The 27,760-nt window shown below is 35.4% G+C and overlaps 1 protein-coding gene across 3 annotated transcripts in view; it reads right to left on the reverse strand.

The window, feature by feature from the left end:
* Window positions 1–21,186, reverse strand: part of LOC147401790 (uncharacterized) — a 34,953-nt gene extending 13,767 nt beyond the window's left edge. For 2 of the 3 annotated variants that reach the window (XR_015178705.1, XM_086443204.1), the window contains exons 1-4: window positions 20,649–21,164; window positions 14,721–14,895; window positions 14,464–14,622; window positions 12,965–13,061 (exon numbers count right to left, since the gene is read on the reverse strand). Coding sequence is in view for 2 of the 3 variants with exons in the window: in XM_086443204.1 (XP_086299330.1) it covers window positions 12,965–13,061; window positions 14,464–14,622; window positions 14,721–14,895; window positions 20,649–20,854 (637 nt within the window). In the remaining variant the exon portion in view is untranslated. Of the gene's footprint in view, window positions 1–12,964; window positions 13,062–14,463; window positions 14,623–14,720; window positions 14,896–20,648 lie in introns of all 3 variants that reach the window. The other variant, XM_086443205.1, reaches the window with a different exon arrangement.
* Between the last annotated feature and the right edge of the window lie 6,574 nt (window positions 21,187–27,760).

Genomic DNA, 27,760 nt, shown 5'->3' on the forward strand with positions numbered 1-27,760 from the left:
TGTATCGTTCTGTTTTGGTCTTAATTTGTCTGGATTCTTTCGAGACGAGGAGAAGTTGTTCTGATCAGAGGTAGGAGATAATCAGGTTCTTCCAACTCTGATCCCTGGATGATGTTACACAACTGACCTGCTCTGTTTCTTCATTAGCTAGTCTCTCCTGAAAATCAAGTAGGAGCTCTCTCTTGTCTTGCCCTGCTTACATAGGAGCTACGTAAGCTAAAGCGTCAACATATCTGTTGTCAGATCCTGGTATGTGCTCCACCATTATTTCCTCAAGCTAGTTCTAGATTGTTCTGATCTTCTCTAAGTAGAACTGCATTTTGGGATCTCGTGCTTCGAACTTTCCATTGACATGATTAATTACCAGTTGTGAATCACTGTAAACTACACCACCCCTGACTTCGAGCTCAACTAGCATGTTTAATCCGAGCAGCATGTTTTGTACTTAGCTTCATTATTTGAAGCTCTAAACCCTAATCTTGATGTTTTTTATATTTTTGTGTTTCAATGGTGACCACCATTATCCCTATCCCAGAGCCTTCCGAATTTGAAGATTCGTCTACAAAGACTTTCCATCCTAGTAGGATGCCAATCTCTTCCAACCTTTCTTCCGTACCAAGTTCCTTTACTTGGAGGTCTGCCTTGTCTTCAGTAGGGAAATCAGCCAAGAAGTTAGCTATCGCTTGTCCTTTTAACGAAACTCTTGGTTTGGATTCAATCTCGAACTCGGCTAAATGAATTTGCCCATTTTGCCATTCTACCTAATTCTTCTACTTTCCCCAGTACTGATATCAATGGGTAATCTATTATGACCTGAATTTTGTGAGCCTGAAAGTATGGTCTCAATCGGAGAGCAGAGTATATTGGGGCTAGACTTAGTTTCTCCATCTTTGGTACATCTAGTCTCCGCATCTGTGAAGGTTTTGCTGAGAAAATAAATTGGATGCCCCTTTGTTGTTCTTGTTTTCACGAGGACTGAGTTGAGCACACACTCCGAAGATGCCAGGTATAGGCTGAGTTCCTCTCCTTTTGATTTGGAAAGAATTGGGGGACGCCCCAAGTATTTTTCTGCAAAAGTAGGTAGAGAGCCCTTTACTTATCTGACAATCTGGAGATAAACCTGCTTAGAGTTGCTACTCTTCTTACTAACTTTTGTACTTTCTTTTTGATTTTTGGTAAAGGCATTTCGAGCAATACCCTGATCTGATCAGGGTTGGCTTCAATTCCTCTTTTTGTGACCAAGTATCCCAAAAACTTGCCTGATGTCATCACAAAGGTACATTTCACTAGGTTCAATCTCATCCCAATGTGTCTTACCCAGGAGAATATACTCTCGAGGTCTACAATGTGATCTTCCTTCTTCTTACTCTTAAGTAGGTCATTTATGTAAACCTCAGCAATCTTTCCGAGTAAATCCCTGAACAGCTCTGCCACCAACCTTTGGTACATCGCACCAGCATTCTTTAACTCGAACAACATGACCTTGTAACAGTAGAGCCCTTATTCGATAATGAAGACTGTTCTTTCTCTCCTAGTCTTCTATACTGAGTTGGATTTGATTGTTACCTGAGTATCCATCCATGAAAGATAGTCTCTCATGTCCTGAAGTAGCATCTACTAGCTGTTCAATCCTTGGCATTGGAAAGTTATCCTTTGGGCAGGCCTTTTTTAAATTTGTGAAATCTATACATACCATGACCTTCCCATTTTTGGGGGGTACTACCACAATGTCAGCTATCCAATCTAGGAATTGCACTTCTCTGATGAATCCAGCCCTGACTAACTTCATGACTTCTTCATTCACTGCGTCTCTCAGATGCGGTGCTAGTCTTCTTGGTTTCTACTTCACTAGTCTTACGCTTGGCCCTACGTTGAGGTGATGGCAGATCACCTCTGGGCTAATCCCTAGCATGTCTTCGAATAACCAAGCGAAAATATCTTTGTTCCTCTTCAAATAGTTCGTCAACTCCTCTAACTCTTCCTGATCCAACTTTGCTCCTACCCCGGTTTTCTTCCCTTCCCCGATATCTACCATTCTTATATTTTCCAAATATGGTTTGATTTCTTATTATATTCAAGTCACAAATTTTTTACAAAGAATTAAAATCTCATATGTCATCAATTCCTTGATATTTACCCCTAATAATCAATTTACACAATTATTGATGCACACAAATGATAAAAAAATACCGAAAAATAATCAGAGAGGGAGAAGACAAGAAGCAAGATTTGCTCACGGGGTTCGTCCCATCTAGACCACGTCCCAAAGATTCATAATGCCATTCCACTATTCTTGAAATAGATACAAGATCTACAAAAAGCCTAGTCTCTTATATCTTTCTCCTCCTCCCAAGAGCCTCCTCTCTTCTACTTAATAACTTTTCTTATATAGATAGAAATTCAAATCCTAAAAAGAAAGTAAAACCATTCAAGATTCTCTACAAAACCTATCATTATCTAGAAATAGATATCCTCTAATCAATTAGAAATACAAGATCTACAAAAAAACCTAGTCTCCTATATCTTTCTCCTCCTAAGAACCTCCTCTCTTCTATCTAATAGCTGTCCTTATATAGATAAAAAGGTAAATACTAAAAAGAAGTAAAACCATTCAGGATTCTCTACAAAATCTATCATTATCTAGAAATAGATATTCTCTAATCAATTAGGAAACTTTCTATTTTTGGATAAGATTGCAATCTTAACCAAATAAAATCTAATTCAAGATATATTAAGCAATGCATCGAGATACGCATTAATTGTCATGTGATCAATCATCGATATTTGCCTTATTTACGTCACGTGTTTAATACCGATTTTACCCTCTACAATTAGCCCCCTCTCATAGGTGGAGATTGGTGAAACCGAGATCTACTAACGAGAATATTACACTACTCTCGTGTCTTCAACTTATTTTATGAAAATATTGTTCCCTCCACTTCCTCTTAAGGAGATGACGGTCCCTTGGAACCCAATGGTCACTCAGGAAATCTTTAGTCACTCAGGGCAGAGCAGTCACTTGGGACATCGGTCATTCAAGGCCCTCATCCTATCACAACAAAACTATCATTCAAGACATTAGTCATTCAAGACCCTTAGGCTACTCAGGGTTGCTCTTTCACTCAGGATATCTTGGCCACTCATTACCTTATCCACTAGGGACTACTGTGCCACTCAGGACAAAAACTTAATCAGTTTGGACCCATTGCCACTCAGGACGGCATTGCCACTTGGGGCAAAAATTTAATCGTTTGGGATCTTCTTAAAATGTGGATTGGACTTCCTCAATAAGTCAGATTTGCTAAGTGTTTCCCTGCAACCTGCGATTCTTAAACAACACCAACAAAAAACAATAGCAAATGCACAAAATATAACATGGTCGTTAGCCCCCAATCTAGTCACGTAATTCGACTTAGTTTCCTAACTTGATTGAATTCTCGAACTATAAGCTTGACTAAGTGGAGTTTTGTGACTTGGCCATGTTCGTGAATTAAATGAAAATGTATTTTATTTCAAGATTGTGAATCATGAAGAATAGAAAACTCGTTTATAATAAGATAGCGTGCCTCGATCTCTGCCTTTGTATCCTTACCGACCTATAATCTAGCTTCTTGTGGGATCGTTGACCCCGATAACGAGTCATAATCGCCTAGAATTAACACTACTCAGGTATACACCTTCAATGGATTCAGATAGGCATATCAAATACATGATTGGCATTGTAGATATTTTTGGGTCAACAAGATTTGACCTACGTACTAGATTTGAGACCCTTAATAAGCATGAGTTATATAACATGCACATACCCATTGAACCTTGTTACAGCAAGGTCGAAATGGTAATATTGTAACCCAAGAACCCTCTATGACGTGTCATGCTTGGTAGCCATTAAAGCCATATTACTCAACACCTAATTTCCATCTTTACCTTTCATGCCCCGAAATCCCAACACGAATCCCTATGATTCACCAGTCGAAATCTCGAGGTGTGAGGTAACCAATCACAAAATTTGTTAAAACATTCACAAGTAATAATACTTATGGAAAAGAAAATATACGCAGCAGAAATAAACATTTGACTAACATCTATACGAGAATCTAGAGTAAGCAAAAGAAATCGACAAACACTGATTTAAATCAAAATCCTCAATCTCATAATACATCAGGTTACAAAAATTTCTAAACTAACATGTTTCTTATCTACAAGCAAAAACTACTAGGATCCTCTACTAATCCTCAAAGAAACGGCGGCGACAAGACATCAATCTGACCCTCCTCAAGGACTTCCTCAAAAGACTCATCAAAGAATGGCTCTTTAATAATTGAATAATCTATAAGGGGAAGGATAGGGTGAGTAACAGGGGAATGTTACTCAGCAGGATGAACGTCGTTCTAACAGTGAGTCATACATACACAAGTAATCATTTGAACAGTTAAATAATGCAAGTTTTTCATAATGTATCATACGATAAATGTCTAAACAAACTCAGTAAACAGTTACAATAATTTCAATCTATCATTTAAACTAACCTATGCATCTTTCAAATAAAAACATTTATCAAACATCACAAAATAAGGAAAAGATACAAAATAAGAACACGGCGGTGTAGTCGATAAAAGAGTAGAGGAACACACCAATATAACCGCCTCGGCTATGGCAATCGTTATTCCAAACTTCCAATCCGACATGGAATCCCATCATTATAATCTGATTTTATGGCCGGTCTAGCATACCACAGTTAGATGACCATTTATCCGGCTCAGACTGGCCGTTGACCAAGAACCCAATACTGAGTTCAACTAACGGTGAGGTCAACCATTTAATGACTACAGACTAACAGCGATCACTAACTAGCCCAAGAGACCCCTCGTGTCGAAGCCTATTAAGAGGCAATGCATGTGAACCCCGCTTACCTCTACACTATACAGAGACCGCCTTTACACGCAACGTTCCCTAGAAATTAAGTAGGAGAAATTTTCGTATCTCATAAGGTGTAACATGCTTTAAGGTATCCCATACTACCGAAGAGCATATGACATCTAGCGCTATCTTACATTGACTCGCCGCTTCCGGATACACAGCAACGCGTCACTCTTTATAGGTTTTCTACGAACCTTTTCTGGTAAACAAAATAGTTTATTTTTGTATACTATATACTAATTTCTTTGTATCGAAAATACAGACAAGGTCTGGTAGTACTCTCCAGTGATAACCATCTACCATTTCCATCTATCAATCATCCCATCCATCTATCTATCTATCACGTATTACGTGGCATGACCACTACGTAGAACTGGAGGCATTGTCCCAACAATCAGTCAGGAACATAAGTTCTCTCTACCCATCCATCGATCAATCGTCTAATTTCCTACATATCTATCAAAGTATCTTTGCTTTTAAAGCTGTTTGAAATCCATAGAATATCAACCAATTCCATTCGATGGTTTTGGTTGAATAAAAAGGCTCGAAAAGCGTATTAAAATCGTAAGACGTAAAAACTGAAAATCTGTGAAAATTTGGCTAAAGTGTAAAAAAAAAATGATTTTTCAAAGTTGTCAAAATTGAAAAGCCCTCGACAACATGAGAAACACCATAATTGTTTTATTATTTAATTCAAAGGAACGCTTAAGATATCACGTTTTGAAAATCGGGAGAAAACGTCGAATATTACGTTTTGTTTTTTAAATCAAAAATCACATTTTGATACAATGAGATTTTGATCTTAAAACTATTCCCAACGTTTCACAATGGGGGGTAAAACCGTAACTTCATTAAAGAACTTAAAGTAATTGGAAATTATTTCAATGTTTTTAATGAAATAAAAGTAGGAAATGGGTATACATACTATAGAAAAGCCACACAAATAAAAATTGGAACTAAACTCAACATTTTGATTTTTTTTTTTTTTTTTTTTCGAATTACTGATTTTTTTGTCGAAACTTGACAAAAATTGATACAACCTTATACTACTCATAAAATACATAAAATACATCAAATAAATCAAATGAACTAAGATAAATAAAAAATAACCATGCAAACATGATCCAATATGTATAAATGTAATGAAACAATCGATTTATCGAAGATCACATGGATTTTCTATTAAATTATTGCATAACTAGAAGGTAGAAGGGAAGGCAACCTACATTAAGCTATATTCGACGGTTGAACGGAGTTTAAGATCGCCTCCGGCCAATCTCCAAATTTTTCCTCTGGCGAAAATCGAATTTCTTTACGTTCACGCATAGTCTTTGACGACGTGCACCACTTTCATTCTTACGGCAAAGCTTGAATCGTTCTAGTTCAGTGTAGATCTAAGTTGCAAATTTTGAGGAAAAAATAATGAGTTTGTTTGGAGAAGAGAATTAGAAGAAATCAGATTTTTCTAATAGAATTTAGATATTTATAACTTAAGTGGGACGTAAGCGTCATTTCAGGAGTTGTTTTTCCAGAATGCCAATTTAGATAATCTTATACTCTATTTAGGATTATTTTTCGATACGAATCTAATAGTATGATCAGAATCCTCAAATTATTTCTCTAAAGTGTCATTTACCTATTTGGTAAATATCTAAAGTGAAACTCGAGGATTTTGTAACTTTTCCGTCCGAACTCGAATTCGAGCGTGTTTACAGGGTAAAGTATGTTTTTTGATCATTTTGAATCCAATGGCAAAATCAAATTTCGTTAAAGATAAATAGAATAAAATCTGAGTATTTTACCTTAAGTCCCTTTGTTAGAATTTCTCCAAATTTCACTATTTTTTTTTTCGAGATACTAATTAGAATTTAGGGTATTACATTCCCTATTCAGTTCTTGATCATTCTTCAAAAAGAAATTAGGGGTTCCTATATATCAAGCATGATTTACATGCTTAGCATCGAATCTAACAACTTTTTTATACCTCCTAGTACATCAAGGGTTTAATGTAAATCAAAGATGATGTGCGGGACATGCATCCAAGCCAAACATTTTCCCCTTTTGTTTCCTTATCCATAGAGGTGGGTTTCTATGTACATCATGTTTGATGTCCATGAATACACACCTTAGCCTCTACCTTTTTCATTAATGTACATTAAAATTGATGTACATATGAAGCACCTAACTTTCTATTATCCTAAGTATTACTATTATTCACTGATGCATCAAGTGAGATTTATAGGATAAAGTGCTCAAATTAAATTTTGTACACTTACCTTCTTAGGAGTCAATTCTTCCATTTGTTCACTCTAAAGCCAGCTTCTTGTTATTAAAACCTCATATGAGACAACTTGCCATTATCAATGCTTTGAAGTGGGTTTCTCATAAACCGTGTTGATGGTGTAATTTGAGCATAATGTATCGGTCTTCTAGTACCATCAAATCACCGCCCAAAGGTATTGTATCCCCGTCCAAAGTGTTTGATAGCCGCATGAACCCTACGCTATTCCACGGCCTGCTTCAACTAAACAAAATTGGTTTTCTTCTTCACGACCTGAACAACTATCGATTTGATTGGAAAAATCAATCGGTTTATCAAGAACCAAACAATTGGTCAGCATTTAATAAATCCAACACAAGTAATAGATGTAGATCTATGGAAGAACCTCATAGATCGAGTAGAAAAATTCCAACATCATGGAATGAAGATTGATGAATTCGAAGAACACAATTTCTAGAATGAGAAGTCGATTCCCACAGACGGTGCCAAATTGTAGAAGTTGTTTTGGGCTTACCTCGATCTACTCTGCTGATGCTCCAAAAATACTCCTCGATCCCGCTAGCACCGATGTGGTACCTCCAATAATTCTCCGACTATCAAGTTAGAATTTTAGAAAATATGTTGCTCCTTTGTCTCTTAATTTCCAAAGACCGAGAAAAGATCATTTTTCCTTGGATCGTTCCTCTATTATATATCCCACCTTCAAAATCAGAGTTTCCCCCTTATTCGGAATTTGATCTTGTGAGATCCCACAATCATAGGAATCTTACTTAGAAAATGGAACATTCCCTAATGTATTCCAGGAATAATGGGATTTTTCCTAAAATTTCGGATCTTGATGAGCGAAGTAAAGAATCGCACAGATACTTAGATTCGGTATGCCTTGCTAGTCAAGGCAGACTTCAATTCATGCCCTACTCTTCTGATGGGCAAAGCCGAATTATTGACTCATCTTGTATACCACTTACCTTTCGTAATCTTTTTTTTCTACTCTCCAATTCCTATTCTCAACGGGACATGTGTAAGGTCTCGATGAGATACCGATTTTACCCTCTACAGGTTTTCTACAAAGAATTACAATCCTGGATGGATCAGGAAAATAATCGTCCGATATCCCACAGACGACACTAATTTGTAAAGATAAAATCTCGAATGTAGTCGATTCCTCAAGATTTCCCCTTAACAATCGATCTGCACTATTATTGGTGTACACGAACGATCAAAAAGCACACAGAAAAATAATCAAAGAAAAAGAGAGAGAAGACAAAAAACAAAATTTGTTCACGAGGTTCGTCCAACAATCAGACTATATCTCCGGGCTCTGAAATACCATTCCACTATTCGTGAAACCATTACAAGATCTACAAAAAACCTAGCCTCTTATATCTCTCTCCTCTTCCTAGGTGCTTCTCTCCTTCTACTTAATAGCCCTCCTTATATAGATAGAAAGTCAAACCCTAAAAAGAAAGTAAAACCATTCATGATTCTCTACAAAATCTATCATTATTTAGAAATAGATATTTTCTTGTCAATTTGGGGACTTTTCATTTTCGGATAAGATTACAATCTTAACCAAATAAAATCTAATCCAATATATACCAATCAATGCATCGAGATACGCATTTAATCTTCCATGTGACCAATATCCGACTTATTTACGCCACGTGTCTCATATCGATTTTGCTCTCTACAATTTTCATGGCAACAACAATGTTCAATGCACCAACATTCAAAGAAAATAGAAACTTCTGTAATTTGTTTATTCCATTCATTCTCCTTGTAAATAAACTCTAATACAATCTATAAATAAAAAATATGAACCAAGAGTCCTAATAAATTAAAATACTAACTTTCTCTCCTAATTTTTCATCCCTAATAAATTTATATAAAAGATAAACTAAAATTACTAAATTGCCCCTACATATTAAACTAAGATAATGGGCCAATAAAACATGAAAATAAGTCCAAAAAACATAAAAATAAAATCCTAAAACAATTCAAAACTTTAAAAAAAATTATAATTAATCTAAGATAATCTTGAATAATAAAACGATAAATCTAGACCCAATTAAGTAAAAATCTAAACAATTGCAATTTTTTTGTCGGAACCCTTAACCGTTGGCTTGATTTGTGTTCCGCATTAGTGAGCTACTCGCCAAAGAAGTAATGGGCAATTTATTGCTCTTTCTACTTTCTAGTTTAGATAGGCGATAGAGTAAGTCAGCAAAAAAAAGACACTCTCTCTAGGTGGGTAACCACTCACTTTATTCTACACCATTCCAAAAGTAATTGCATTATATTTATAGAGCCTTCAAAGCTTCTAGTTTATGATCTTAAACACCTCAATTTATAAAACCAGTAAAACTTCAAATTCTACCAACTTACTAATCAAGCAACTATTAAAAATACTAATAATTTAAAAACTTATCAACTACTCAATTTGAAAAATGGAACATAGCCTAGCAAGATTCCAAAGAATTAATCTGTAATACCCCGAATTCTAATTAATATTTCAAGAAAATAAAATAGTGAAATTTGAAAAAAATCTAACAAAGGGACTTAAAGTAAAATACTCAAGTTTTGTTCTGTCCATCTTTAACGAAATTTGACTTTGCCATTGGATTCAAAATGATCGTAAAACATACTTTACCCTGTAAGCACGTTCGAATTCGAGTTCGGACGGAAAAGTTACAAAATCCTCGAGTTTCGCTTTAGATATTTACCAAATAGGTAAACGACACTTTAGAGATATAATTTGAGGAATCCGATCATACCATTAGATTCGTATCGAAAAATAACCCGAAATAGAATATAAGATTATCTAAATCGGCATTCGGAAAAAATAACTCCCGAAATGACGTTTACATTCCACTTAAATTACAAATATCTAAATTCTATTAGAAAAATCTGATTTCTTCTTATTCTCCTCTCCAAACAAAACTCATCCCTTTTTGCTCAAAATTTGCAACTCAAATCTACACCGAACTAGAACAATTCAAGTTTGCTGCAAGAAGGAAAGTCGTGCACGTCGTCAAAGACAACGCGTGAACACAAAGAAATTCAATTTTCGCTAGAGGAAAAATTTGGAGATTGGCCGGAGGCGATCTTAAACTCCGTTCAACCATCGAATATATCTCACAGTAAGTTGTCTTCCCTTCTACCTTCTAGTTATGCAATAATTTCATAGAAAATCCATGTGATTTTCGATATATTGATTATTTCATCACATTTATACATATTTGAACGTATTGGATTATGTTTGCACAGTTATTTTTTATTTATTTTAGTTAATTTGATTTATTTGATGTATTTTATACATTTTATGAGTAGTATAAGGTTTGTATCGATTTTTGTCAAATTTCGACAAAAAAATCAGCAATTCAGAAAAATAAATAAATAAATAAATCTAAATGTTGAGTTTAATTCCAATTTTTTTTTTTTTTTTGCTTCTATATAGTATGTATACCCATTTCCTACTTTTATTTCACTAAAAACATTGAAGTAATTTCCAATTACGTTAAAAGTTTTTTTTTATGAAGATAAGGTTTTACCCTCCACTTCAAAACGTTGGGAATGGTTTTAATATCCAAATCTCATCGTATCAAAATGTAATTTTTGATTTCAAAAACAAAACATAAAATTCGACGTTTTCTCTCAATCTTTAAGACGCGATATCTTAAGCGTTCCTTTAAATTAAGTAATAAAATTTTTATGGTGTTTCTCATGTTGTCGAGGGCTTTTCAATTTCGACAACTTTGAAAAATCATATTTTTTTTAATACTTAGCCAAATTTTCACAGATTTTCAGCTTTTACGTCTTATGGTTTTATCGTGTTTTCCGAGTCTTTCGACTCAATCAAAGCCATCGAATGGAATTGGTTGATGTCTTATAAGTTTTGAATTACTTTAAAATGAAATTACTTTGATAGATATGTAGGAAATTAAATGATAGATTAATCGATTTGATTGATGGATGGATAGAGAGAACGTATGTTCTCGACTGATTGATGAGACAGTGCCTCCAGTTCTACATAGTGGCCATGTCACGTAAAACGTGATAGATCGATAGAGAGATGAGATGGTTGACGGATGGAAATAATAAATAATTGTCATTGGAAAGCACTACCAAACCTTATTTGTATTTTTGATTAAAAATAATAATATATTATATACAAAATAAACTATTTTGTTTACTAGTAAAGGTTCGTAGAAAACCTATAAAGAGTGACGCGTTGTTGTGTATCCGAAAGCGGTGAGTCAATCTAAGATAACGCTAGATGTCATATGCTCTTCAGTAGTATGGGATACCTTAGAGCATATTACAACTTATGAGATCCGGGAATTTCTCCTACCTATTTCCTAGGGAATGTTGTGTGTAAAGGCGGTCTCTGTATAGTGTAAAGCTAGGCGGGGTTCACATGCATTACCTCTTAATAGGCTTTGACGCAAAGGGTCTCCTGAGCTAGTTAGTGATCACTGTTAGTCTGTAGTCGTCAAACAGTCGACCTCACCGTTAGTTGAACTTTGGTCCCAATTTGAGCCGGATAAATGGTCATCCAACTGTGGTATGCTAGACCGACCACAAAAATCAGATTATAATGATGGAATTCCACGTCAGATTGGAAGTCTGGAATGACGAATTGCCATAGCCGAGGCGATTATATTGACGTGTTCCTCTACTCTCTTATCGAGTATACCGCCGTATTCTCATTATGTATCTTTTCCTTATTTTGTAATGTTTGATAAATATTTTTATTTGAAAGATACATAGATTACTTTAAATGATAGAAATGATAGATTGAAATTGTTTAACTGTTTATTGAGTATGCTTAGACATTTATCGTATGTTACATTATGAAAAACTTGCATTATTTAACTGTTCAAATGATTACTCATGTATGTATGACTCGCTGTTAGAACGGCGTTCATCCTGCTGAGTAACATTCCCCCGTTACTCACCCTATCCTTCCCCTTTCAGATTATTCAGCTATTGAGGAGCCATTCTTTGAGGAAGTCTTTGAGGAGGGTCAAATTGATGTCTTGCAGCCACTGTGTCTTTGAGGATTAGTAGAAGATCCTAGCGGTTTTTGCTTGTAGATAAGAAACATGTTAGTTTAGAAATTTTTGTAACCTGATGTATTATGAGATTGAGGATCTTGACTTATATTAGTGTTTGTCGATTTCTTCCGCTTACACTAGACTCTCGTATAGATGTTAGTCAAATATTTATTCCGCTGCGTATATTTTATTTTCCATAAGTATTATTACTTGTGAATGTTCTAACAGGTTGTGTGATTGGTTACCTCACACCTCGAGATTCTGACTGATGAATCATAGGGATTTGTGTTGGGATTTCGGGGCGTAACATAATCTTTACTCTAAATTTTATTAAAAATATTAGACAATAATTTATTACAAATGTAAGTCCAAAAATTATTATACTTCGAAAAAGAAAAGTAATTTAATAAAAATATAAATTATGCAATCCTAGTTTGAATATCCCAAAATTCTCTTAATGGGCTGAACTCCGGGGCTCATTGGACATCTGCATAGGCCTCTAGAACGGGTTAAAAGTGGCTAGACCCTATGCTAAATAATTTTCCAAGTGCAATTTGGTCTTAATTATTCTGATAGCTCACTCTACGCTGAAATGGTCAGATATCAACCTAAATAAATTATATTTGACCATGGAAATGCTTGGAGTTTCAAAGACAAGTTCAAATAGAAAAATAAGGAACTTGGAATCGTGTAGAGATGAACTAACCTGATACATTTCGCTTAGCCACTTCTTGAGCACAACGAACGCGTTCTTCTACACTAGATCCTCCAACAATGGCTCCCAATACAGATTTTCCACCTGCCTAAATTGCAAAAAGAAATCATCCAAAACGTCAAATAATCCAACTTCTTAATATAACGAGTTTGACAAAAGCATGGAAGGCATGAAGAAGGCAGGCTCTTTGGCCTCAAAACACAATGCCATGGGCCTTAGAAGTGCCACGACACAATCTGACATCCATCAGGGCCCATGTTCAGTAGAATTTTACCAAGTTTTTTGTTAGTTATATATTATTAGGTAGCTTAGGATCACGGTTCTAAAAATCAAATTGTGTTGAAGAATTTCAGCCAACACGTGTCTCTTTCCCTAGGTTCTGAATCAAAAAACACCAAGAATATACAAAATATTGGTCATTCCAGACCATGTCAAAATAAATATTGGTCATTCTAGACCAGGTGTATACATATATATAAGTATCTATGTATCATTGTTTTCAAGTTAGGGGATCAATTAAACTAATCAAGTATCACCCGTATGTGTTTGCCTTCCTTTCCTACTTCTTGTATTATTATTCTATGTCATGAACTTTCTCAATTTTCTCTTTTCTAATTCTTAAACTACTCTACTAGTTTCAATTAATGTCACCATTATCTTCACAATCCAAATGGATCATAAGTTTTGCTTTTCAATGTTTGTAGGAGATATCAAAAAACAAAGCATAACCCAAGGTTCTGCACCCCATTAAAAAGTTAGAATTCTTGAGACCAAGGGGTGTCTTAAGTACCGCTCTTTAAATGACAAAAAAAGACTTACAGGAGGACAGAGGAAAGCATCCAAATTCTCAAAAGAGAGCATTGGAATGGTTATGTGGGTGTCAACACCGAAAGCCTTACAATCCACTATGTAGCCTCTCGTTTGAATACTCTTATTCATTGCTCCTTCTCCAGTGGTATTTGGTCTTCATTCCTAGTTTTGTTTCAAATAAATTGGGTCTTTCCTAGAAACTTCCTTTTGTTGTCAGAAGGGTAGGTCTTGAATATCTTCTCTCACAAAAAGAGGTACTTGCGGGCTATTCTTCCTTCAGCCATAGCTTTGGGAGGAGAGAAATAATAGAGTGTTCCAAGGCAAGGAGAATAACACACATGGGTTTATGGAGATTTTAGGGCTGTTGTTCTTTTGGTTGAAGTTGAACAAGGAGTTCGCCAGGGTTATTTTCGAAGACTTTGGGTTTAGATGGGACAGCTTATGTCATTCGTAGCTTTGATTTTGGTAGCTCTCTGTACTTTCCTTTTATTTCATCAAAAACAAAAACAAAAACAAAATCTACAGCATAACTCAGACAGCTCAGTGCCATTGGTTGCAGAGTCCACGATGGTGGAACCCACAGAACAATTGAAGATGCTACCTCTTGAGCCTCCCGAATTTTGGGCCACAAACAATAATACTGATTAAAGGTAGGAAGCAAATGCATACATGTAACTAACCGGGTCTAAAGAAATGCAGTCATCAAGCCAGCGCACGGTTCGATCTACAGAAGTCCTGTTTCGCTTTTCAGAAACCCAGGCAGGCACTTCGTCTGCCAAACTAACCCATAGATTTGGCTTTAAGGATGAAATCATTTCCACATATTCAGCAGGTTTTATCTGTGAACGTTAGATGAGATGGAGAAGAATATAAAAAAGTTAACAAATTTTACATGTACACTAAGAACTTAATCAGAAGATGGATGTAGAAACATTACCAATCGACGACCACAAAGTGTCTCAAAAGAAGCTCCAATTTTGTTGGTGCTTTCGCACTCTGGAAGGCAGACAATAGAATCCCTTGGAGTAGCTATTAAGCCATAGTTATGCAAGCCTAACATTTGGTGAAGTCCTCCAATATTTGAAACAGTTCTTGGTGAAGGGCATTCTAAGCTGTAAAATTTCCCAATGTTGCACATATGACTCAGTTAAGAACTAAAAAACACAAATAAATAAATAAATGATAGATAAAATAATTTATTCATAACGAGCAAAATGGAGGCCAAGGCAGCTGCCTACAAGAATCAAAACAAAGCCAAGCAACTGCTATGATTTTGCAAATTTTCCCAAGTATCAAGCAACTGCTATAATGATCTTCCCCAATACAAAACCACAACATTATCTCTCTTACTCAGAGACAACGACACAACTGTTATTACCAAGTGAAAATCTCTCCTTTTTTGCCTATAACTAAAAAAAACTTTCCTTCTTAACTTAGTAAGATTTTAAGTCTTACTAAAGGTCATTTTGTTCAAATGGATTACCACATTGGCAATCCAATACCACAGCCCTCTAAATTTCATGGAAAAACTCAGACCAAAAAATAATAATAATCGAACAAAAAAATTGGGCTTCATCCAAGGTTTTCAAAATGGACAGCTACTGAACCTCCATGGAACTCCCAAATTTAAAATTAAAACTCAAGGGTGAAAAAAAAAAAAAATATATATATATATATACATATATATATACAGCTACCGAACCTCCATGGAACTCCCAAAATAATAAAATATATAAATATAGATATATATCAAAGTTCATAAAATTTTGTCCTCTACAACCTTGTGGGATAAGATCATGTTTTTGGATGTCATAACGTAAGGTTTAGGACACTTAGTAAGAGTTAATATCTTACTAAAACAGTAAACCTAGTTGGACTCAAAAAAAAAAAATCTCTTTTTTTATAAATTCTTAGAATAAAGTAGTTTTAGAGTAATGATATGGTTAGAGTTACGACTACCTACAAACATATACATCAATAGGAATAAGTTTCATGTACCCAAAAGCAATTCCTTCTTTTGGTGATGAATCAATTGCATTGCATTAATTGTAGTTTTGTGTAAAAGAAGATTTAACTGAAAAGCATAAAAGGATCTCTTACTATTAAAATCTTTGTTTGTCGATACCCAAATGTTAGTACATTTAGGCCAAGCCTTAAACCATATGGTTGAGTCAATCCTGACTAGAATGTGTCACTGCCACATTGTACCATGAAATAGTAATGACTCGGCTGCTGAGTCTGTTTAGGATTTTTCACAAAGCAACATCGAGGGACTCGATGTTAAACCATTGGGAGGAAGCCTGAACCATTAGGCTCCAAAATATATCCTGCTTGGTCATGGCCAACACTAAAGACCGAACCTAAGTTATCGGATTCATCCATCCTATACCGAACTGCAAACCCGCTTGTGGTACAGTTCATTTTGGGAACATGGAATTCAACAAACCATGTACCAACAGATTTGTGAACCACCATTGCGAATCACTGAATTCTTTTAATAGGGCTCAGCGAACTCAATATAGTATTTGAGCGAACCATGTGAATTTTTTTTTTTTTATCGATAAAGATAATTTATTGATAAGAAAATAGGGGGTCGAGGTGACCAACCCAAAACAAAGAGGACCAACCAAACAAAAGTTAAAACAAAAGAAACAGCGAAACAAAAAAGAGCTCGACCAACGAGTTAGACTCACTATAACAAACACACCCTATCCCAACGCACGACAAAGTCTTCAAAGAAGACCCCCTTGAACTCCTTGTAAAGTTTACTCCAAGAGAACATGATCTCTAAAACAGAAAGAATTAATCATTCCATCGTAAAAACCTTCCCCTCAAAGATACAACAATTGTGTTCTTTCCAGATACCCCAACAAATTGCAAACGGAGTTAGGAACCATAGAATCCGTTTAGAAAGCGAGAATGAAGCTCCCCAAGCTAACCAAGATTCCAAAACCAACTTGACTGATCGAGGAAAACAGCCCTCTACCCCAAATAGAGAAAAAAAGTGCGACCAAATGTGATGAGCCACCCGACAATGGATGAATAAGTGATCCACCGTTTCCGCCTGGGATCTACACATACAGCATTGATTTGGCGAGATGAAACCCCTTCTGATCAGTTGGTCTAGAGTTGCGAGTCTCCCTAAAGCTACCAACCAAAGGAAAACCGAAATCTTCGGAGGTATCTTGCCACCCCAGACAATAGAGTGAGGAAAAGACATTGTACTACTTGGCGCAATGCTAACATACAACGATTTGACAGTGAACTTTCCATCCCAGGTACCTACCCACAGTTTCTTATCTATCGAGGAACTCTGCACATAATTATTCTCCACCATAGCAATAAACCTCTCAAGCATATCCTCCTCCCAATCATTGAAAGTTCTTCTAAACCCAAAGTCACAGTTAATCTCTCCATTTTCCACTTTCTTGAAGACAGAAAGAACTTGCTTCTTCTTCAAAGATAAATTAAAAAGCACCGGAAACGAGTCCTTAAGGGGACCATTCCCACACCACCAATCCTCCCAGAACCTCACCTTAGTCCCAGTCCCAACCTTGCATTTCTCTTTGCTCCTAACTGCCGGAAGTCTCCTAAGAATTCCTTTCCAAACACCACACCCCAACGCACCTTTCGCTGGGCCACTCTCCCACCTATTCCCACTTACACCATATTTTTCCACGATTACTTTCCTCCAAAGACTATCCCCTTCCTCGCCGAACCTCCAAAGCCACTTCCCCAACAGAGCAGAGTTCATAGTTCCGAATTTGCGAATACCCAGCCCCCCATTTTTCTTGGGCAAACATAACTTACTCCAACGCACCCAATGGTGCTTTCTAATACCATCCTTGCCATGCCATAAAAAATCATGGCATATTCTTTCCAACTAAACTTCCACATATTTGGGCAATGAGAAAAGAGATAGAGTATAGATGGGAATACTAGTTAACGCACTTTTAATGAGAGTGATCTTCCCACCTTTCGTTAGAAGCTTCGCTTTCCAAGCACTAAGTCTCTTTCTCATCCTTTCTAACACCGGCTCCCAAATATCCTTGCTAGTGTAGCCTATCCCCAAAGGAAGCCCCAAGTAAGTAGATGGAAGCTCCCTTATCTGAAAACCAATCGATACCGCCGCTACTTCCAATCCTTCCTCTTCACCAACCGCAAACAACTTACTTTTGCGAAGGTTCACTGGGATACCAGAAATGGCCTCAAAACACCCAAGAATGCCACTTAAGAAACTCAACTGACGTGGGGAGTAATCCAGAAAGATTAAGGTGTCATCTGCAAACTGGAGATGAGACACCACATGGCCACCCTCCCTAGTGGAAAAACCGGAAAGATCCCCCATATCCACCGCCTTGGAAAGGATCCTTCCCAAGGCCTCCATGACTATCACAAAAAGAAAAGGCGACAACGGATCTCCTTGGCGAAGACCCCTTGAACTTCTAAAATACCCTATCGAAGATCCATTGACCAAAATCGAGAACGTGGAAGTTGAAATGCATTTCATGACCCATCTAACACACCTATCGCCACACCCCATCCTCCTTAACAGATACTTCACCAAATTCCAGTTCACATGGTCATAAGCTTTCTCTAAATCAACTTTGCATACTAAACCTAGAATCTTAGCTTTACGGCGCGAGTCGATACATTTATTAGCTATCAGAACCCCATCCAAAATATGTCTCCCTGAAACAAGAGCTCCTTGAACCGGACCAATGATATCCCTCAACACAGTCTTAAACCTGGAAGATAAGATTTTCGAGATTATTTTATAAACTGAACTCACCAGACTAATCGGTCTAAGATCCCTTATGTCCTCAGTCCCCGACACCTTAGGAATCAACGCAAGAAAGGTACAGTTAGAACCCAGATCTAGAAAACCTTCCCTATAGAAGTCCTCGATAGTTGCCATCATGTCTTCCTTCACTGTCTCCCAACAAGCTTTGAAAAAACCAAGAAAGAAACCATCTGGCCCCGGGGCCTTGTCGCTCGCCAAACTACTCACCACTCCCCACACTTCTTCGACTTCGAACGGCCTTTCAAGCCACTTCTGTTGCTCTAAGGAAATGGCATCAAAGTGTAGAGAATCTAATAAAGGCCTATCCACGTAATCCTCCGTATACAAGTTACTGTAGAAATTTACCACCCCCTCACACACCTCCTCTTACCCAATCTTCCACATATCATTTACTTTAAGTTTCGAGATGAAATTCACCCGGTTGTTAAAATTCACTATACGATGGAAAAAAGTAGTATGTTTGTCCCCCTCCTTGAGCCACCGAACTCTCGACTTTTGCTTCCAACTAATTTCCTCCATAGCAGCTAATTTTTGAAACTCAACTTTAAGGTTCGCTCGCTTTAGCCTCAGCATATTTGCCTGAAAATTCAATTATGTCTAATGGTCTTCTTTTATATATATAAACAGAAGGAACCAAAGAGACTTTCTATTATGCCTATGTGTTTTACTTCTCCTCAAAGACATCTTCAATCCCCACAAAAACTTTAATCTCTCTTCAGAGTAAGTCATCATTGACAAAGACGAAGAGGTTTTTTTTTCGCTATCTTCTAGTCGCCATCAAATGAGTATTTTTTTTAATACTTTTTGAAATATGAATACTTGATGGTTATAGTTAGATTAATCTAACATTTAAACTAGATAAGGTAATAGTTGTAAAATGTGGTACTTTTTTATGTATATGTACTTTTAAGTTCATTTTGTTACTTCAATATGTGATAGATATTATGTTTTTTTACTTTTTTTTTTTTTTTTTTGCAAGGCGAGCAAAATAAGTGTTTAGTAATTAATAGGTGAATGAGGGTTTTTAATCCAGGTTGCCGTATCAATACCCAGATTTTTAACCAACTTAGCAAGTTGGCACCTTCATATATTATATATTTAGAAGTAATATCATTGTATATAGTTTCTTTAAGAATAACTTAGGATATGTAATAATAGCCATACTTTTTTTTTATCAGTGCAATATGGGTGTACTTACTTGGATGCTTGAATAGTTGAATTATTTACATAAGCATTTTTTATATTTTATATTTTATATTTATTTTAGGATTTGTAACAAATGGTATAAAAGCACTTTTTCGGGTTAAAGATTGTGGGCTCAATGGTTAACAAGAATGTCTTTGAATATAGCAAAGACTTGAAGGACAAATTAGTTATGATCAAAGGAAGATTTTAATCCACAAATTTTCAAATTTGAACCAGCACAAGGTTTCTTCAAGCATGATGGAATGTTAACATCCATATTTAACAATTGAAATAAAATTAAAAGATATTTAATAAGAGTAGGGATCCAAAACAGGTGTCCGTACCTAACCAACGTCAGGCGGCACCCCATTTTGTGCCACATGGCATTTTTGGTCACCCACTGACCGAATGAATATGTGGTCCATCCCTTGAGAACCTAAAAATATCATTTTGATTGGGGATGTTCATCCATTGATGATAGCATTGTCTTAAGAATGATTTCTAATCGTTAGATTTAAACTCTTTTTCAAGACCTTAGATCTAGTGGATACAAGTTATCAAACACTATGATTTTTGGTACATAGGTTCACCAAGAGATGGACGACACATCTCTATGGTCAGTGGGTCCCCCAAAAATTCCACGTGGCATAAAATGGGGTGCCACCTGACCTTGATTAGGTACGGGACACCGTTCTGGATCCCTACTCATTTAATAGTTCCTCTGAATGTACACATCAAATCCAAATCACAAACAAGTGGTGTGCATCATAGATTGTAATCCTGAAAACCTAATACACATGGCATGCAATGAATTGGGGTTTTTGATTAATATGCGGGTAATGAAGTATAAGTTACTTAGAGATGGTAATTACTTACAAGTGGAGAGGACTAATTTGGAAGAGATGAGAATCGGGAGAAGGAAGAGAAGGAAGGAGATCAGGGGCAATGAAAACGGGCAGCCCTTTCCTGGTATAGAGAAGAAGAGTCGGAGTCTCAATTGGGTTTGGGCAGCTGCCCAGTTGTACAACACCTACACGTGCCCTTCCACCTTTGCCGCTCCATGTTTTCACAGTGAACTTCATTTTCCTCCCTCCTATTTCTTCTCCTCCTCTTGATACCCTTTGTTCTCAAAGTCTATTTTCGGCGTTGCTGATGACTTACAAGTACATGTCCCGACTCTCGACTTGGGGAATGGACCCTACCGAGATTGTGACTTGGCAGTAACCGGCCAGGCCTCTGCTAGAACACTGCTATATTACAAGGAGTGAACTTGTGTAGGGTGAATTTAGGGCATAAAATGGGTCGGATTTGATCCGAAAATCGAATTTGGATCCTTTGAATAGATCCGAGTAAAAAGAATGGATAAAGTAAATATGATTTAACGTACCTTGACTTTACTCGGATCTAGGTCAGACAAGGATCTATCCCTAGATTTATCGAGACCCTAATGATATGTTACTTTGAAAACTATAGTTTTTGATTTATCAAAATATTAGCTCTATTATTTTTCTGTAACATAGATTCTTATAAAATGAAATGGACGTAATGGCATACTAATTAACAAAGAATTAAGATTTAAAAAAGAAAAAAAAAATACAAAATTACGCCAATCCAACCTGAATGAAGTAATTCAAATCGAGTTGAGTTGGATCCAAGTCTGGTGAAAGACAAAATTGTCTATCTTCATCTGTTGAATTGGGACATCAATGTGGTGCCCACCAAACACCCTTGGACGCTCAATTAGAATAGAAGTTGCAAGAACTAAGGACTAGCAAGCTCCACCAATTTTCATAAAGGTCTTTTTCATATTGGTCTTCTCTCCTATTTATAAGTTAATCACATTTCTTAACTAACCCCTTAAACATGGCACTCCTTTCCTTATTTATAGGGATTTATAGTGATCCTTTCCTAGATTGTGGGATTAGTTAATGGAAAGTCGCACAAATTAGAAAGTTATCCACTTTAAAAAATAACATGACCGATAGGCACAATCAATCCTAGTTTTATAGTGATCCTTTCCTAGATTGTGGCATTAGTTAATGGAAAGTCGCACAAAGTAGAAAGTTATCCACTTTAAAAAATAACATAACTGATAGGCACAATCAATCCTAGATTCCTAATATACTCTCTCAATCAAGCATGAAATGTACATGAGCTCACCCCAAGTAACTACTCTTCCAACGGGTAATCAACTTGATTCTAGTATACCGAGTTGATTAGCACATCAGGTATCACGGGGTTGATCAATGTTGGTTGTCAAACACCACCCATATATAAGTATATTTAACTATATGACAAACTAAAATCACAAAGGCTTATAACAAGTTTTTTTGACTGGATGGAGTATGACCAAGATAAGATTGCATGGCTCATTATAATGGAGTTGAGATTTGGGAGTTCCAAAATAATCTCCAAATCACTTAGAGCATCCCAACACACTACGCATCCCCTCCCAACTGCTGTTTTGGATGATAGAGTCAAAAAATAGTGTCTCCAACACAAGACCCATCCCTCAACATTTTAAATTTGAATTGAATTAAAAAATTATTAAACAATTTATGTTAATGGGTAGTACAGTTAGAGTACGCCCCATGAATACCCATAATTGTTACCCACAACTATTAAAATGAGTATGGGTATAGGTAGTAGGGTTGGAGTTGCTCTTAATATCAGTATATACTATACACATTAACCAAAAAAGGTAAAAACTAGGCATACCCTTCCATATTAGAGAATATTTGAGATACCCCTTTCAAATTGATGACATGCCCCTTGTCCGTGGTCCTCTGAAATAGATAATGGAAATACCATTCCAAATGCCGTCCCCTCTTCAACCTCTAACAATAAAATGATGGATTGAAGGTCTATGTGAGAGAGAGAGAGATTTGAGAACTCACTTGAATAGTTGAATGAAGGTCGATAAGTCGCCAAAGAAAAGGGAGTGTGTGAGAAATCAAATCCCCTAAACCATGTAAGACAATGAGATAAAAGGGTGTGAGAAATCTTAACCTCAAATGAGAAAGAGGTGCATGTGAAAACTAAAGTTTACTAGAGAAGAAGACCTTGTGTTCCCGTTGAAGAAGATGGCGGAGAAATCAGAAGAAGATGAGCAACCCTTCACCATATTTCTCTCTTCTCTATTCCAAAGGGAAAGACCAAAAACAAAACCTAAAACTAAAAGGCTAAAAGTTTCTCGGAGAAGACAAATACGTGAGAAAATTATAAAAATAACAATTAAAGTTATTAAATTAATACGTTAAAAAATATAAATATTTTAAAATATATAAACAATTCGAATCAAATCGGATATTATCGGATTGGATATAGCGACATCAGTATCTGTATTTGAAATTGTTTCGAATGTTAAAAAACATTTGAATTCTAATCCAAAATCCGAAAATTCGAATTCAGATTTTCAACTATCCGTTGACCAACCTAATCCCTAGGCCTCTTCTCCAATTTCCATTGAAATCAAAATAACAAAAATAAAAACTCCATTAATATTGTTTGACATTGACTTCATCGAAATCTAAATAGGTATGGCTTATTCTAATTTTTTTTATTGAATGTTATTTTTTTATAGATACCCAAGAACATTTCTCTCTCTCTCTCTCTCTCTCTCGTTCAGTGCAAATTATCAATAAAAATAAAAGAGAACAAAATACATAAAAACCTTGAAAAGCAAGGGGTCTCAATCATAGAGACAACGTTGATCCAATAATTTTTTTACTTAAAAATAATCACAGTACAAAGCATTAAAGAAAATTGAAATAAAACTAATTTAAGACAAACAATAGTAGGAATCACAATGTAAAGAATTAGATCAATCAAATCCACCAAAATAATTTATCTTATAAATTTATTTGTTTACTTATTATCTCGATTTAATCAATAAAGCTAATGTTATTGGATCAGAAGATGAAATCTATTAATCCAAATATTGATCATAAATTTTGTGGTGATATTTAATAAGACGAAATTAAAAGGTTAAATATTAAATCTCTAACAAAACATAGTTTAACTTGAACTTATCTAAGATTAAACTATCAAAAGCATGAGAATAAATATTATATCTAATAATCACTACTTGACAAATTGGTATCACAATAAAAAATTGGAGCATCATAAAAAAAAACAAATAAAGTTAACTAAAATAATCTTGATCAGACTTCATCGACCTCTCTAATGGAGGTCTAGACACATATCATATCAAGAATAATAAATGCAAAATAAACATTAAATAAAGAAGAAATTGGGAAAAAAAATGATGATCATTTTTTTAATCTTGACCTGAAACTGGCAGAGTACTTATTCTATTTACAAAGCTTGAAAAAAAAAGTAGACTAAAATAAAAATTAGAAAAGATAAGAGATAATAAAAGAAGGTGATCCTAAGCTCTTATCAGGTCTCTTCTTTATAGAAGTCAGATTACAGTTCATTTAGAATTTGTAACACTTTCGTGTTTTACAAGGACTCTAAACCTTAACTTTCTACATTACAAATCACGCCGTCTTAACATTGCACGAATTTCGAGACAAAGTTTGCTGACATCACTGTGCCACCCAAGGTGTTTATCGCATCGCAGTGCTAGGCCCAATAACTTTGATCTTTGGTTTGTGGTTTTGTCTTGGGTCTTGAATCGTAATGTAAGTCTTTAATTATTTTGGTTCATCCTTTTGAATTTCGCAACTTTGGCCTATCATAAATAAATAATAATAATAAGTCCAAAAATTCATGATTTATTCAAAAACAATAATAAACATAGATTATCAATGTATTATGTCTATTTAGGGGATTTTATATACTATTAAACCTTAACGTCTCCGTAAATAGGACCTTAGAAACAACTTTCTAGGCCCTAATCATCTCTCTCTCTCACGGTCTGTGGTCCTCTGCTAGTAATCCACACTATCGATTCTTTAACATTTCTAGATGTTTCATATTTGTTTTGAAGGTTGTAGGTGAAATACATATTACATATGAAGAAAATTGTTAAAATTCCAAAAATTGATATTGGATCATGGCCGAACCTTCGATCAAGTAAGAAGAATATTAGATCTAACAATTGAAATTTGGTGAAATATCTACTTTTCTTTTTTTTCTTCTTTTTTTGACAAAATTAGATAAGATTACATGAATCTTTTCCATTAAAAAATTGAATTCTAAAGCGTTGATCAATTGTATAAGTTAATCTCTGATAAGAAAAAGAAATTCATAGGAAGACTAATTTTCATGTTTTTATTTTTATTTTTAATTCAACATTTTCTTCTCCCATAAAGAAAAGAAATTCAATGGAAGTCCCGAATTTTCATGTTTTCTTCGATTTTTATTCGATATTTTCTTGTATTATATTTCCTTGAAGATTTATATATTGGGTGAAGGCATGAAACTCTCATTACTTTTTTATTTTATTTATAAAAAAAACTATTATTGCGTCATTGAGATTTCAAAATAGATACATTTCAATTTATGATTTCATTTATTAAATATCTTTTTTTTTTTTTTTGCATATGTTATATTAAATGTCTACGAATATGACAACTACCTCAAATCAAGTCATTGAGAGAATAAAACCATTATTGTTCGCACTATGGGAAGAAGGAATTGAATGTGTAGAACAAATATTTGAAAGTGGTGAAGATTTTTGGTTGACACTGGAAAAATTTTCTATTGATTATCGACTTTCTACTCTTTCATCAAGAACAATAAAGAATGTATTAAGGTAAAATTCTCAATTAAAGGGTGTGATTGAAAGGTATTCGCTAGTAAAATTAGTATGGCAGTAGATTCACAATTTACAAGTAGATGAGTATGCATACACAATGTAATGTCACAACAAAGCTAAAGATCTCAAAGAAGTTGGTTGTTAATGTTGTGATTAACAAAATTAAGGATACGCCAGCTTATGCACCTATGAAAATATTAAAAGATTTTTTTCGAGGTTATGTTGTTAAGTTACAGTATAAGCAGCATGGAAAGGAAAATAATTTGTAAATGGTGAAATTCATGATGCATCAAAAGACTCATATATGCGATTACCATGGTATTGTAATTAGGGTTGTCAATGGGTCGGGTATTGGCCCGATACAGCTCGCCATGGACCGAGTTTGGGTTTAATAATTTAGCACATTTAGTTATCAGTCGAGCTAAGCTTGCTTTATTATAGGGTCGAGTTTGGGTATTGAATGTATGCATGTTGGGTGGCCCGATCCATCATACTATATTAAAATATATTGCATAATAAAAATTTTATGAATTAATAATGGTTCCCATAAAATTTTATTATATAGAATACAATTAATTTTGTCAAGTATGCTAGTAAAATACTATTTTAATTAATTTATTATTATTTGGTATGTGTTTTATACAATAAAAACGAATTTGGTAGGCGGGCTATAGATGGACCGGGCTTGGAGTAAAATTTTATTACTTAAGCTCGGCCTGGTCCAATATTTAGATGGGTAGTGCTCGGGCCAAGTTTTTTAGCCTTAAAAAGCTTAGTCCATTTAATGCCCTGCCTAGCCCGATCCATTAACAGGCCTAATTGTAATAGGATAATGGAGTTCGACCCTGGGTTCGTAGTAATTCATACAGTAATAGAGGATTCATATTTTCTCCAATTATTTGTTGCATTCCACGCATCCTTCCATAGTCTTTGGTCTGATTGTCATCCCATTTTATTTATTGATGGAACATTTTTGAAGGCAAAATTCAAAGGGACACTACTTGCAACGACAATTGTCGATGCTTGTAATGGCATATTCCCCGCAACATTTTTTGTTGTTAACTCGGAGACATATGAAGGTTGGAAGTGGTTTCTAAGTCTTGATAAAATGACTTGCTAGGTGGCATACTCAATCGATTTACTGACGTGGACAAGTTTGGAAAACATAAATCTTTTCGTCTCGGGATATACATCCCGTTCAGGACATTTTCTTTAATGGGAAAGTGCAATCGTGTGTATTGAGGCATACAGATCTACGATTCCCGAATTTGTCACGTCAGTGAGTCAATTGATTATGCCACCTGGCAAGTCATTTTACCATGACTCTTCTATTAACTCTAAAGATGACATTGAATGATGATTGGGATATCATATTTATTTCAGACAAGAACCAAAATATACTTTATGTTGTGGAAGATACTTTTGAGTCTAGATTTCATTCACATTGTTATTTCCATTTAAAACAAAATTTTATGCAACACTTAGTGGGATGTTACTTCTCGAAGCAAGTTCGGCAATCTTTGAGGTGGATTACCAAAAAACATTGAATGAGATTAAACTCATCTCATTTATGACTCATGATTGGGTGATAACACAATCACTTGAACATTGGGCGGAATGCAAGTTCCTGACCAAACGTTATGACTTGCTTACATCCAATCATACAAAATCATATAACAAATGGATTATAGAAGCATGTAATATGCCAATTTTAGGACTTATTGATTAGGAAAATGATGAATTTGATCAATATGCACTGTGAAGAACAATGGAGTGCTACAATTGATCATTTAGTTGATTTGAAAATAAATAAAAATACAACATGGAGCGAGAGTTTGGAAGCTTATCAAGCATCATGATTTGAATTTGAGGTACGTGGAGGATTGGTATACCATCGTGTGAATTTACAAGACATGACATGCTCATGTTATGATTGGATGTTTACCGGTATGCCGTGCATACATGCATATATTGTATTTTTGAAATTACATTGTTCAATGTATCCTTATGTCGACGATTGTTATAAAATCCATACACAAGTTATGATTTATTCACATCACATACGACCTATGTGGACACATGACATGCCACAGTTAGATGGTGATGGGATAGAAAATACCTTGAAAACCAATATACAATCTCCATGTACCATCCACCTGGTAGGTCGAAAAAGAGACATTGAATCTCAAGAAGTTGAAAAAGGCCAATACATTGCAGCCGCTGTCATGAAGAAGGGTATAATCGTCTTACATCCCAAGCTTCA

The sequence above is a fragment of the Akebia trifoliata genome, chromosome 5 (assembly GCF_017979445.1).
Source record: "Akebia trifoliata isolate Shusen 1 chromosome 5, ASM1797944v1, whole genome shotgun sequence".
Taxonomy (NCBI): Eukaryota; Viridiplantae; Streptophyta; class Magnoliopsida; order Ranunculales; family Lardizabalaceae; genus Akebia; species Akebia trifoliata.